The sequence below is a fragment of the Sorex fumeus genome, unplaced genomic scaffold (genome assembly GCF_029834395.1).
Source record: "Sorex fumeus unplaced genomic scaffold, SorFum_2.1 ptg000014l, whole genome shotgun sequence".
NCBI lineage: Eukaryota > Metazoa > Chordata > Mammalia > Eulipotyphla > Soricidae > Sorex > Sorex fumeus.
Genome location: NW_026606071.1, coordinates 14,272,098 through 14,285,950, shown reverse-complemented (window position 1 = coordinate 14,285,950; position 13,853 = coordinate 14,272,098). Strand labels below are relative to the sequence as shown.

At 38.4% G+C, this 13,853-nt stretch overlaps 1 protein-coding gene across 4 annotated transcripts in view; it reads left to right on the top strand.

The window, feature by feature from the left end:
* The window catches only part of ANKRD44 (ankyrin repeat domain 44), a 344,812-nt gene that overhangs the window by 315,875 nt on the left and 15,084 nt on the right, over window positions 1-13,853 (top strand). For all 4 annotated transcript variants that reach the window (XM_056111738.1, XM_056111735.1, XM_056111737.1 and 1 more), the window contains exons 19-22: window positions 3,594-3,681; window positions 4,872-4,989; window positions 6,225-6,441; window positions 12,037-12,124. In XM_056111738.1, the coding sequence (XP_055967713.1) occupies window positions 3,594-3,681; window positions 4,872-4,989; window positions 6,225-6,441; window positions 12,037-12,124 (511 nt within the window). The remainder of the gene's footprint in view (window positions 1-3,593; window positions 3,682-4,871; window positions 4,990-6,224; window positions 6,442-12,036; window positions 12,125-13,853) is intronic.

The following is a 13,853-nucleotide window of genomic DNA, read 5'->3' as shown; positions in this document are numbered from 1 at the left end:
TCAAAGAAACAAAGAGTTTTTTCCAAATACTTTATCATTCTCATTACTTGGTGGAAAAATAAACACCAACTTTTGATGTTTTAGCCTTTGTGGAAATATTTCTGTCCATAAATTTTTATTTCCAGACCACTGAAGAAAAAGAGTGTGGATCTTGCGGTGGGGGCGGGAAGCATGATTGTTATCTAATTATTTGAAAATGCTTGTTCCTAGAAAATAATTCTTGTCATGAGGTTCACAGTTGTTTATCGGCTTAAATGATGGATTCTTATTTCCCATCTGTTGGTCTTTTTACTATTCTTGGCATTATTATGAAGTTTAAATTTAGTTCTTTTTTTTAAAAGATCAGTTGCCTATTATTAAGGAAAGCATCCTGCTTTAGTTGCCATACACTTCCTGACAATTACAATAGCCTGCTTTGATTATGGAAAATCACCCTGTGAATAGGTAAACAATGAAAAATAATCATTGTCACTCATTCCCTACTATGACGTAGGCTGCAGTCCAACAGAGCCCCCTGGTGGTCAGTTAGATTTCCTTTTTTTGGATTTCCCTCATGTCATTCATTAAAAAAGACACAGGCTGTCATTTGACTCCATACTCCACAAAATGTCTGCTGTGCAGAAGCTTTAGCCTGTGCTTTGATAATCTGCTTTTCCAGAATCTTTTCCAGCTCATTTGAAAGGCCAATTTTTGTGGATTCCCCTGTGATTACTTTGAGGAGCAAGGCCAGGATGAATATTTGATGTTTGGGCACAACAAATAGTTGCAATGACTGTCATGGTCTTTGCGCAACTTAGAAAATGGGCCAGCGAGAGGCTGAGCTAAGTCTGGACTTGACAAAGCTGGACTTAACACAGAGCTTGACCTTAAGGAGTTGTTAGCATCCTTTTTGCTAGAAGGCAATCAGTAGGATCTATAAATGTAGCAATCAGGAAGCCAACAGGAATTCTAGTTTGGTTATAAGAATTAACCAAACTAGATCATGCAGGGGGATAGAATATTTACATGAGTTCTTTTGCCTAACTTAAGGAAGTTACTGTAGCCCTCCGCCTTTTGTACATACACAAAGTCTGTTTATGAAACAGGTGGCATATTCTTCGGCGCTGTAGATAAAAGTGATATATACTTAGGTCATTTCTTTTTCATTTTTTGCTTTTGCCCAAAATCAAAATTGTTAGAACTATTTTCATTAAAGTATCTAAAAAATAACAAACCAAGGACTACAGAGATATTATTGCAGGTAAGGCACTTGCCTTACATGCAGCCAATGCAAGTTCAATACTCAGGCACATATTTTGTCCCCTGAGCACAGTGTCAGGAGCAAACCTTGAGCACTGCTGAGTGTGGTTCTAAACAACAAAAACAACAAAATACTACCAAGTCAATACAGAAAACTGAACCAATTAAAATAAGCTGTTGCTCCTCTTTCAGGAATCCATTGCCTATATTTCTTAACTGTTGGTCTTTTAATCATCTTCTTTAATATATTCTACTTCTTGAATGTTCCACTGGTGGTAACAGATTTAGTATTGTTTTCTTAAACAAAACACACACACAATATTATATTGTCTATACACCAGTTCACAAAATTTTCTCCTGAGATACATAAATGGAATGTTACTGATAATGAGCTGAATACATGGTCTACAAAATGTGGTCATTATTCCTATAGTTAATTTGAATAGTGTTGATGAATGTGAGCTAATTCTGGTATGTGACTCCCTGAAAAATGTGTTCTTGTTAAATTAGTATTCTCTTGTGACTGGTGCGCAACAAAAAGAACTGTAAAACACAGTTCTTAGAAGAGCCTTTATCATCCTAACAGAGCTGCACTTATTCCCATCTCTCTCCTCTTCCATAACGAGGCAAATGCAATGTATTTTATGGTGCTGTCATTGTTCAGAGAGGAGAGAAAGTCACATTGGAATTTTATACACATTTGTTCTCATTTTACTCCCTGAGTGGAAAGCCATGTATATTGGAAGACTCCGGGTTCCATTGACTAAGTAAAAGAAAGAACCTTACCATGGGGATTAGCCTCCAGTAGATTTTCTTTCCAGCCTCCTTGGTACCAGCACCTAAAAGAAGCACTTTGCCTGGTACACTTAACAGCATATATGTGTATTCCCATCCCAGCCTGACCAGCTAACACAGCCTTGAGGCCACATTGCCAGCCCAATGTGGTCTGCTGGGAGAGGAAATTGTGTGTGGGGGTTGGGGAGTGGCAGGCAGTGACTGGAGATGGGTGAAGAAGGCGACTACAGAAGGACAGAGACTTGACTTTGAAGACACAGGAAAGACTGTGGTTTGAGGGATTCAGGGACCAATGTGTTCTCTGGCCATGGGGGGCTCCAGTTTAAATTTTTTTCTTAACATTTTTGTGTATTTTGTTGGCAAATTTGCTGTTCTGAAGGATATATAAGCATAGTGCTGAAGTGCTGGCCAGTGGTACTGAAGTAGAAGGAAGGTGTATTGAGTTTGGGAAGAAAGTACACTGCATCTGAGATATATCTCTGTCTAGTGTGCTGTTGGCCATGAATTTAATGTTAATATGTGGGCAACATAAGTCAAATATGTTTCTTTTTTAATAGAAGCATATATGTGGTAAGGTTATGCATTGACTAGTTGATGAAAATGTGAGCAGAGGCTTATACGACCCTATCTCCCCTAGAATAATTTTTCAGTGCTGCTTGATTAAGTGGTCACTCCTGGTGACTTAATAGAACATAATGGACAGCAATGACTGCTCAGAGGAAGCTTCTGATTTACACTGCTCATTGACTTTGATGTCAGGATGCGGGGAAGAGAATCAGGGCTCAACAGGGACATTTAAGACTGAAAGCACAAACTATTCATTGTTATTGAGTGGTACTAATTGTGGGTGTTTGTTATTTATAATTGCTTCATTTTCCAAAAAGGTAAGAATATATTGAAGGACTTAGTCTAGGAAAAATGCCAGTCAATAAGCAGTGAGCCATGGCTCGTGTCATCTTTCAGGCTTAAGAGTTTGCTTTAAGCCACCTGGAATCTTTCAGAACCATTGCTCCAAGATGTCCTCCACAGGAAAAATGAAAAATCTGAGGAGGGCATGGCCTGTTTCCATCTGGTCTCTTTCCTCTTCCTTCCCCTCTCCTCCCATTTTATTCTTGTGTCCCTTTTGTCCCTTTTTCCCTCCAACTCCTGTTGTTTCCTTTTTTTTATAAAGGATTAGAGGTGGACAGGCTGGACAGAGGATAATAATACTGAATAAGGACTCTCTTAAGTTTCTTTTTTTTAAATTTTATTTACAAGAAGAAAAATTAGAAAGTGGGGAGAATAATCAGCCTCATACATGGAAATAAGAAAGGGTATTGTGTTGAAGAACCAGAGGGAAACATAGAGGAACCAAGGAAAGAAGGTGAGGACCGAAGTGCCCTGGAGAAGAAAGTGGAAGATAGATTAAGAGCATAACCATTCGCATCTCAAAAGCCCATTACAGACATCAACTAGAAACCAGGGGTGACAGTCAGCAGCGATTGAAAACCATTGAAATCCAAATACATTTTCTTTTGGATAGATTTTGAATAGTGTTGATCCACTATTTTCTTTTTCAGTAATGAATGGTCACACACTGTGCTTGAGACTGTTACTAGAAATTGCAGACAACCCAGAAGCAGTTGATGTGAAAGACGCCAAAGGACAGTAAGTGTTCCCTCACCTGGCCTAGGCTTGGTAGTTAAGTCACAACAACAGTTGGCTAATTGAAACAGGTAATTGGTTAATTTGTTAAACAGCTGCAAAGACTGACTGCTGAATTCAAGGTCCATGGCACATATTGGGTAAAATTTCTACATGAGACCCCAGAAACAACGAGGTGGCTTTGTACTTTGTACAAGGTGTGGAGGTGGGTTTCTTAGATAAAAGGAGCCAATTTTTGTTTAAGTTTTTTTATATTTTGTTTGGGGGGGTCACACCACACCAGCAATTCTCAAGGCTTACTTCTGGTTCTGTTCTTAGGGATCACTCCTGGCAAGCTCAGGGGACCATATGGGATGTAGGGGATTGAACTTGGGTCAACTGTGTGCGAGGCAAGCACCTTACCTGCTGTACTCTGGCCCCAAAAAGGAGCCCATTTTTGTTATATATTCAGGCCCTTAAAAACATGTCTTCCTTGTTTTTTCAATCTATGTGTACCTTTCTGAAGCCTTGAATTCCCATTTTTAATTCAATGCCAATAGGGTGCACCTCAAGAAATCATCTAGCCTCCTTCATGTGTTTTTCCTTCTTTAATTAGTTTTTGAAAGCATTTTCTATTGATCCATTTTTTTCACCCAGTGTCTTCTTACATGGGAAGGGGAGAGCAGTTTTCCCCAGGTAGAAGATTCTGTATGAAACCTTACCTTCTAGTCCCCAGTTCTCTGTTCTTTTCTCTAGACTTCTCAGATTTTTCTTTAAGGCAATAAAGCTTAATTTAAAAGAAATCTTGAACAGAACCTAACTCCTCCCCCTGCCAACCGACCCTCACCAAATAAAAACTATGAATATAGAGTCGCTCTGATAAAATCTGGAGGCCTTTATACACAATTTCTCCCTGTCCAATTACTATTTGGTAAATGCTTCATAGTTGTAAAAATGAAAGAATTTGCAAGAACATCTTAAGGGAGAAACTTACCCTTCCCCTGTGGATATTGATCGTTCCACTGACATCATTCCACATGGTCATTAGAGACCAGATGGCTGGCTCCATGTAGCATATAACAAACTGGGGACACTCCAGAAGTGTAAGCAACGTTTAGAGGAGAGGTTAAAACACAAAACGACAAAGAGAAAGAGGCCCTCCAGGAAAAATGAATATTTTTTAAAACTTAAAAATGACTGATTTCCTTCCCTAGAACCCCGCTGATGCTGGCTGTAGCTTATGGACACATCGACGCTGTTTCGTTGTTACTTGAAAAGGAAGCAAATGTTGATGCAGTTGACATCATGGGCTGCACAGCCTTACACAGGGGGGTAGGTACATATTGCCTCAGCATTCATCAAGAAATTCTCTTATGAACTTATTTCCTTCCCCCTGCCACCACATGTGTTTCTAGTAAAAGCGGTTGCAAGATAACCTATTTAACCCCATCCATCAGGAAGAAATTCCAATATCTTTTTCAAAGATAAAATAGTTACAGATTCTCTCAGGTCCTATTCTTGAGATTTCAGGTGTGATAATAGATACATGAACACAACTACAATGAAATTGCTTTTGCTCTCTGGTTTCAAAATACACGAGCAATCTAGAAAATTGGCAAACTATTTCTTAAAGCATAGAGAAGAAAATCACAATGGCCAGTGTTGCTGGTTCCTGAAGATAGCTATTTTTGCTATTTAGAATCTCATGCATGTATAGATTTGTTTTAAATTAAACAAGAAAACGCAGTGTGCCTCTTGGAAATTGCTTTATTTCTTTAGGGTTTGGACATTTCTCCCTGCCATTATTTTCCTGTCCCATCATTTTCAGTCTCCTACTGTGTATGGATGTCATAATTTTTTCTAATGATTGCCTGCTTTTGAATAGTCATGCTCTTTCTGATTGCTGCAATTATTGATGGTCCATTCCTTCCCTCAGATGTGTATGCTACTGAGTTAAGTATACTGTGGGAAATTCTTCATCTATAGCTGCTGTATTGTTTTTAAAGCATGGCAGAATAAATGAAACAAAAGCAGAAATGATAAAATTGTTATTGAGGGGTGACCATAATAAAGACAAAGAAGAGGAATTCTTAGTGGGTAATGTCAAAAAGATAGTCCATTTTTTCTTAAGTGCCTCCTGTTTTCTGTGCATCAGGCAGAATCCCTTCTATATCTCTTTAGTTCTCATGGCAACCTAAATGGTCACTGTTACCATTTCCTTTTTTAATGGATAAAGTTGGGCACAAAGATGCAAATAATAGACTGTCCAAATTTCACAAGCTGGATTCCAGACTTAACTTAGATCTCCCTGATTCTAAAAATGATATTTTGGCACCATATCAGGCTATCGTTCATGGTTATGTTTTGGGGAAGTAAGAAGTGATTCCAAAATGCCCTTGCTCACACAGACTTTTCCCAACCTCTCTCCTTGGAAATACACAGTCAGCTTGCCCGGATGCCCATATCCGCTTAACTCTGTGCCTAGCCTTGTTTAGCTAAGTGTTTTGGCCTCCTGGATTTTCTGCCCTTCTGAGATTTGTTTTGTGATTTTATTGGCAATGCATCAGATTATGACGGGGCATGAAGAATGTGTACAAATGCTGCTGGAACAAGAAGTGTCCATTCTCTGTAAAGATTCCAGAGGGAGGACCCCCCTGCACTATGCAGCTGCCCGTGGCCATGCCACGTGGCTAAGTGAGCTGCTCCAGATGGCACTGTCTGAGGAGGACTGTTCTTTCAAAGATAACCAAGGCTACACCCCACTGCACTGGGCTTGTTACAATGGTGAGTTGATTGTCATTTGACTGATTTGTAGACTTCCTACTTCATATCGACTACTTCATATCCCAGTCGAGTTAAGAACATAGCAGAGTTCGAAAAGTTCATGGTAGCTGATCTTTCTGCATCCAAGATAACATTTCTTTTTTAACAGAATATTTTCCCCTTCTTAGCTACCATGATGCCTAAGGAATAAAAGTTCACTTTTCCCATTTTGGTTCATCAGTAATATATAACTCATAATTAAGTTTCTGATTACTGAAATAAAAGTTTGAATAAGGGTTTATGAGCTATATGAGATAACCAGGTTTCACATACCTGGAATGAGAATAATAATTTTTTTTAATGTGATAACCTCTCACTTTTGACTATGAGCAGATACATGATTTATCTTTTTGTAATTTTTATTTTCTCCTATTTCATTTATTTTGTTGCACTCAGTGTAATTTATTTCACCTATTTAAATACAAGGCAGAATCTCCTTGATTTTTAAACAGGTGATACAGGTGATTAAAATACAAAATAAAGATGTTCTAATTGTAATATTTCAAAAATGCTGATTTATCTAAAGTAAAATAGAATCTTTATAAACTTACTTTCTTATATAATGTCACATGTATCCTTGATGATTTTTTATCCTTGAGACTATAAATACAAATGTATGCATCAAAAATTTTAACTAGAAATTATGTACCAATAATCCTATACTTAATTTTTGTAATTGATTACTTAAAAATTTATTCTAGTTATCCTAATAAGAAAATATGTTGAGCTTTTAAATATTTGTTTATGACTTCATAGCAGAAAGACATAGAACCATGTGCACACAAGCAATTATTATTTATTCAGCAAAATCTTTGTTAATGAATATTCAGAGTATCCTTTTGTTCTATTTATAAACATTGCTGCTGTATATGCATTCATGTTATGCTATCTTAAATTCTGTCAGATGTTTCCAGAAGTAAAATTATTGAGTAGAGGACTTGTATATTTTTTCTTTTAGTAAGGTAAAGGTAAAAAGGTAAAGGCCCTCCCGTTGATCGTCGATTTGCTCGAGCGGGCCCAGTAACGTCTCCATTGGAGACTTTGTTGTTACTGTGTCTGGCATATCGAATACTCTCGGTAGCTTGCCGGGCTCTCCGAGAGGGGCGGAGGAATCGAACTCGGGTCGGCCATGTTGGCCGCGTGTAAGGCGAACGCCCTACCCGCTGTGCTATCGCTCATACCATATTACTTTGAATGCAGAAAAGAAACCATAATGTATAAGCCCACCATACATGTATATAAAAATTGTTATTTTATAAAACTTTGCCTGAGCTGTCCAAGATGATAAAAATCCTTTTTATTTTTGTCATTTTAAAAAGCAAAGAAAGACTGTCTTATTTTCATTTGTTTCTTTTTCTAATATCTTTGTACAAGTATTTGTGTAATTTCCTGAAAATTGCTTTTTCTATCTGTTGCTTTTTTTTTTATTGAGTTGTCTTTTTTATATGTTTAGGAGCACCTTGTCTTAGCGATGTGTATCATTTCTGTGTTAGTTATATTGAAAATGTTTTCTCTTAATATGCCATTTGTCCTTGTTCCTTTTTAATGGAACTTTCATGGCCTTTCCCCAGAGCAGATATTTTGAACTTCCAGGTAGTTGACTATTGTCATAATTTTTTTTCATGATATAGAGGTTTCCAGTCTTGTTTGAGAAATTCTCCTAATACTAAGCTTATAAAAACATTTCCCTTACTTTGTTTCAATCTTTTATTTTATTTCTTTTAAAAAAATTCCCTCCTATTTTCTTTTTCTTTCTCTTTATCTTTTATTTTTATAAAGTGTTCACAATATTTGATTACATTTAATATTCAAACACCAATCCCACCACCATTACACCTTCCTATCACCATTTTTTATCTATATGTTTATTTATTTATTTATTTTGCTTTTGGGGTCACACCCGACAACGCTTAGGGATTACTTCTGGCTCTGCACTCAGGAATGTCTCCTGGTGGTGCTCAGGGGACCATATGGGATGCTGAGAATCTAATCTGGGTTGCCCGCGTGCAAGGCAAACGCCCTACCCACTGTGCTTTCTCTCCAGCCCCTCCATCACTATATTTTGAATGTTTCTGTCCCGAGCCCCAACCTTGTCCCCAAGGCAGAACCACAATAGTTTATTTTATATTGCTTGTTATGAATATATGCTAAAAATGATACCAAAAAAGGTTTCTTAGAGGAAAGCCTCCTGTTTTCAATTCTTAAAATAAAATTTTTACTCAGAATGATTAAGTCCAGAAATTTCTTTTGTATACTGAATTACATTAATTCAATATCTTATATTCGATTTTCATTATATTTGATTTGTTGTTGTTCAGTTGGTCTTCATTTAAGACAGTCTTCCTGGCATTGGAGCATCTTTTAAAACCTACCAGATGAGGGCGCGCTAACCCCCATCTGGGTCAAGCTCTGGAAATGGGAAAAAAATTCAGGAAATGCTGATTATAATGGCAGAGGCAAATGTGCACAGACTTCAACCTCTCTCCACACTCTGATCCTGTGAGTTGGAGAGTGATAGTCTCACAACTCTAAATAACACACTTTCAGTGCATTCATCCAGGCCTGAGTTTCAGGCTCCTGTTCTCCCCAAATGTACTTCCCTTCCCTGGATGCTTTGAGATAATAATAGAAGTTCAAGATCCCCGTCTTATATACACACACCTTTAAATGGATTTATTCACTTGAGGGATGGAATGAATAGGAACAGTACTAATTGATTTGTCCTAAGTTAGGTCCTTTGAAGAATTCATGAGAGAGAGGTAGAAATACCTGGTATTTCTATTTAAGTGAGAGTTGGGTAAAGTTTTATATATACATATGTGTATATGTACATATATGTGTATATATATGTCTTGAGTATAGTTAGAGGATTTTTTAAATTTTATTTATTTTAATTTGTTATTTAGTCACCATGAAATTACAGACTTATTCATGATTGGATTTCAACACCAATCCCTTCACCAGTATCCAATCCCTTCTCCAGTGTCCACTTCCCTGCACCAAAACCAGCCCCCCCCCTCCACATTTGCTTCCCACGCATCAGTCTACTTTTACAAGAGGTGCTTTTGTTTTAAAAAAATGTTTTTGCATGTGATTTACAATACTGTTGCTGATAGGGTTTCATCCATAACACTTTACCATCTTTCAGCACCACCTCTTTAAAGGATATTTTAAAATGTATGACTTCATATACTTTTATGGGGAGTGGGAGTCTTCCATGTTTGTTCAACAGTGTGGGGGGATCACTCCAGTGATCCTTGGTCAGTGGGGCCAATGGTTCAGTGCTGGGTCCGAGGATGCAGGGCCGCTGCAAGCTGGAGTCAGTGCTCCAGCTAGCGACGCTCAGTGCTCCAGAGGCCATGTAGTTCTGGGGACTGTACCTAAGCCTGGGCTCTAACTGTAATGCCTCCTGGTCCTCCTGTGCTTCTGCGTCTTCCTAAAAGTAGTCTTACCTTTTTCCTCTGTGGCAGTACAACATTCATATTTTACTATTCTAAACTGTCTGACTGTATCTGAGGTTATATCATACATGATTCTGAGAGTAAATCCTACAGGGACTCTAAACACTAAGCGTTGGGGTTTGAGTTTAACCCCAAAGAGGTCATCTGGCCCACACTTTATTTCAAAGTCAAATAGCTTATTTTTTTTTAATTTTTCTTAAAAACTTTTTTATTGAATCACTGTGAGACAGACCATTATAAAGCTGTTCATGATTGGATTTCAGTCATACAGTATTCCAACACCATCCCTCCACCAGTGTACATTTCCCAGCACCAGTGTCCCCAGGTTCCCTCCCATCAACCCCCACCCCCTGCCTGCCTCTATGGCAGGTGCTCTCTCTCTCTCTTTTTACTTTATAAAAAAATTTTATTGAATCACCATGAGATAGTTACAAGCTTTCATGTTTGGGGTTACAGTCACACAATGATCAAACACCCATCCCTCTACCAGTGCACATTCCCCACCACCAATATCCCCGGTATACTCCCATCCATCCCACTCTCCCCCTGCCTCCATGGCAGACAATTTCTATACTCTCTCTCTACTTTTGGGCATTATGGTTTGCAATACAGACACTGAGAGGTTATCATGTTTTGTCCTTTATCTACTTTCAGCACACATCTCCGATCCCAACTGGTTCCTCAAGCCATCATTTTCTTAGTGATCTCTTCTCTATTACACCTGCCTTCTCCCCTTTGCTCGTGTCTCTCTCCTTTTTCAAAGCCAAATAGCTTTACCCTTTTGCCTTCACAATTGTAAGCGTGGCTTCACAGATTGCATTTAGATCTTTTTTTTTCCCCATTTTTGAGTCACACCCAGTGATGCACAGGGTTACTCCTGGCTCTGCACTCAGGAATTGCCCCTGGCAGTGCTCAGGGGACCATATGGGATGCTGGGAATCGAACCTGGCTGGGTCAGTCGCATGCAAGGCAAACATCCTACCCACTGTGCTATTACTATTGCTCCAGCCCCATTATTTAGATCTTTTTTTAAAGAAAGCTGTGATGTAGGTGAAGCAGGTATTTATACACTATTTGGTTTATATTTGGTAAATGGAGACTTGTGGATCCCAGATCAATTGAGCAGTATTCCATAACAAGTCAGCAGGTAGAGCCGGGGCCTTACTTAACTTAAAATCAGTTGATTTAGAAGCTACTGCCATTTTGTTGAAAATAGTTTCTTGGCATTCATTCCTCCTGGGTGTGTAGTAGTTGCCAAGAACTGTCATTGGTGCCATTTTAAACATTTATGTAGTATTGTGCGGTAAGGGAAGTTTCCTACTATAAATATAAAATGAGACTCACTTATTAGGCACCTGTCTACCCAGAGTGGAGAGTTACAGAATCTGTTTTGCTTGCAAGTGGGGTCCCTTCTCATCCTTTCTGCGAGACCATATGATCTCATAGTGCATGAGGACACCATTAATATTTGGACGTTTTATGAAATTTATATCATTAAGAATGAGTACTCAGTGAGAACAAAGGGGAATGCCCTGCCACAGAGGCAGGGTGGGATGAGGGGGGATGGGGAGGTGGGAGGGATACTGGGATCAGTGGTGGTGGAGAATGGGCACTGGTAGAGGGATGGGTATTCAATCATTGTATAACTGAAACCCAAGCACAAAAATTTGTAAATCCACAACTGTACCTAATGGTGTTTCACTAATAAAAATCTAAAACACACACACACACACACACACACACACACACGAAGGAGAGAGAGAACAAAAGGGAATGCCCTGCCACAGAGGCAGGATGGGATGGGGGTATGGGAGGGGTGGGAGGGTTACTGGGATCATTGGTGGTGAAGAATGGGCACTGGTGGAGGGATGGGTACTGGATCATTGTATGACTGAAACCCAAGAACAAAAACTTGTATGGTCAACAACTGTACCACATGGTGTTTCACTAATAAAAAAATATTTAAAAAAGAATTAGTACTCATTGATTGAGGGAAGTCCATAAGCTAGAAATCTATACATGATGAAAAACAATAGGTTGTGTTACGCAAAATTTCTTTTTTGAGTGCTTCCTAAATTCTTTTGATTCCTTACAGGTAATGAAAACTGCATAGAGGTACTTTTGGAGCAAAAATGTTTTCGCAAATTTGTTGGTAATCCCTTTACTCCACTGCACTGTGCAATGTAAGTAGAACTGCTAGGAGTTAATGGTGTTGCTTTAATTCTTTTAACTACACAATGCAATAGCCATGTAGAGAAAGAAAGCTTTTAAACTACAAATACAGCTAATATATTCTCTTTTTTTCTGTTAAGAGCAAGTAAGTCTGATAGCAAAGTGTGACTGTTAATAATGATTTTCCAGAAGTTTTGCGTGGAGTTTCATAGCTTGGGGTGGGCGGGCCTTAGTTACCATATTAGGAGATAGAAGGACTAGAATAGAGGCATTTTACAGCCACATGAGAGTTCTTTGGATGTACCTTAAATTTGTTTGTCAGATTGTAAACATAAATGCAGCTAAAAATAATATATGACAATATATGATTTAAAAGACATTTTATACTACAAAGACTATTCATGTAGTTATTCTCTTTTATTTATACTGCAAAGACTAGTCATGTATTGTTATTCTCTCTTCTTTTTGTGATGGAAGCTGTTTTATTTATTTGAGGGGAATGAATGTAAGTTTTGTTCCAGTCTCATAGTGTGCGCTGTTGTTAAGAGAATACTGTGACCTTAAGTCAGACCCTGTGGTCAGCGTAGATGTCCTGGACCCAAGAATTAGGAATGCTTTCTTTGTCTTTGCATTATCCTTAGTTATTCATTAAGCTGAGCCATTTTACTAGAAAGATATTTGGTATTAGTGGTCAGTAAAGAAGGAGAAAGAAGTCAAGAATAGGAATGATTTTAAAGCTAAAGGAAAAATGTTTTTACTTTGATATTTTCAAAATACTCAACATGATGCCTTATACTTATGAAAAGCAGTAAATGCCTTTCTGAATAGAGGGGTTCAAAAGAAATACTGAAAGTTCAGAATGTTTGTCATTGGACTTTCTAAATCATTTAAAAGGGTAAATTTAGGTAATACAAAGATTTTTATTTCATGTTTCGTGAGAAAGGTAGTCTGTACTCTCAAGGATTCAGAGAATTGCAGTGTGCACCAGAAGGCTGGAACTTTTTACAGGATGAATAATAGAGTGCAAGGAAGAGAAGAAATAAAAATACTTGCTAGGCAAGAGTGCATATTTGGCCATCTTTACAGTATGATGGGAATGAGGAATCACCCATGTAACTTGGTAACTATGTATTGTTTACCACCATGGTCTGACTTCTGGGTAGATGGATTGTTGTACAAGAACATAAAACCTAGAAGTTTAGTTTTATTTTGCTGCCATGTAATGACTCACCTGGTCTGCCGAGGAATTATTATGGGGAGATCAGCATGACAGTTCCCCTCTTTTGATCATCCTCTGGACAAGTAAGAGGTTTGATTAAGGGTGGTGCCATAAGTTACTCTCAACCCGAGCCTTCGTGTGTATATTTTCAGCTGTGGTTTATCACTTCTGTCAGAGAAAGACCATTTGTTAACTGACTGATGACTGCATAGCTACATTTAAAGTCCTTGAGAGGATGTAGTAGATCAGGGAGATAATTATTAATAGTGAAAGTATCTCTAAGGTTTTCAGGGCACTCTGAACCCAGTTTCCTTGGAACCAAATTGAGTAAATTTAAAAGTAATTCTGAAGATGGAGAGCATAGCAAGTCCGTTTGCCTTGCACATGGCTGATCCTCATTTGATCCCTGGCACCCCATATGGTTCCCTGAGCACCACCAGGAGTAAGCCGTATGCACAGCCAGATGTTGCCCAATTGCCCACCTCCCAAATTCTGAATCAGGGGATATTTCTTTAAGTTAG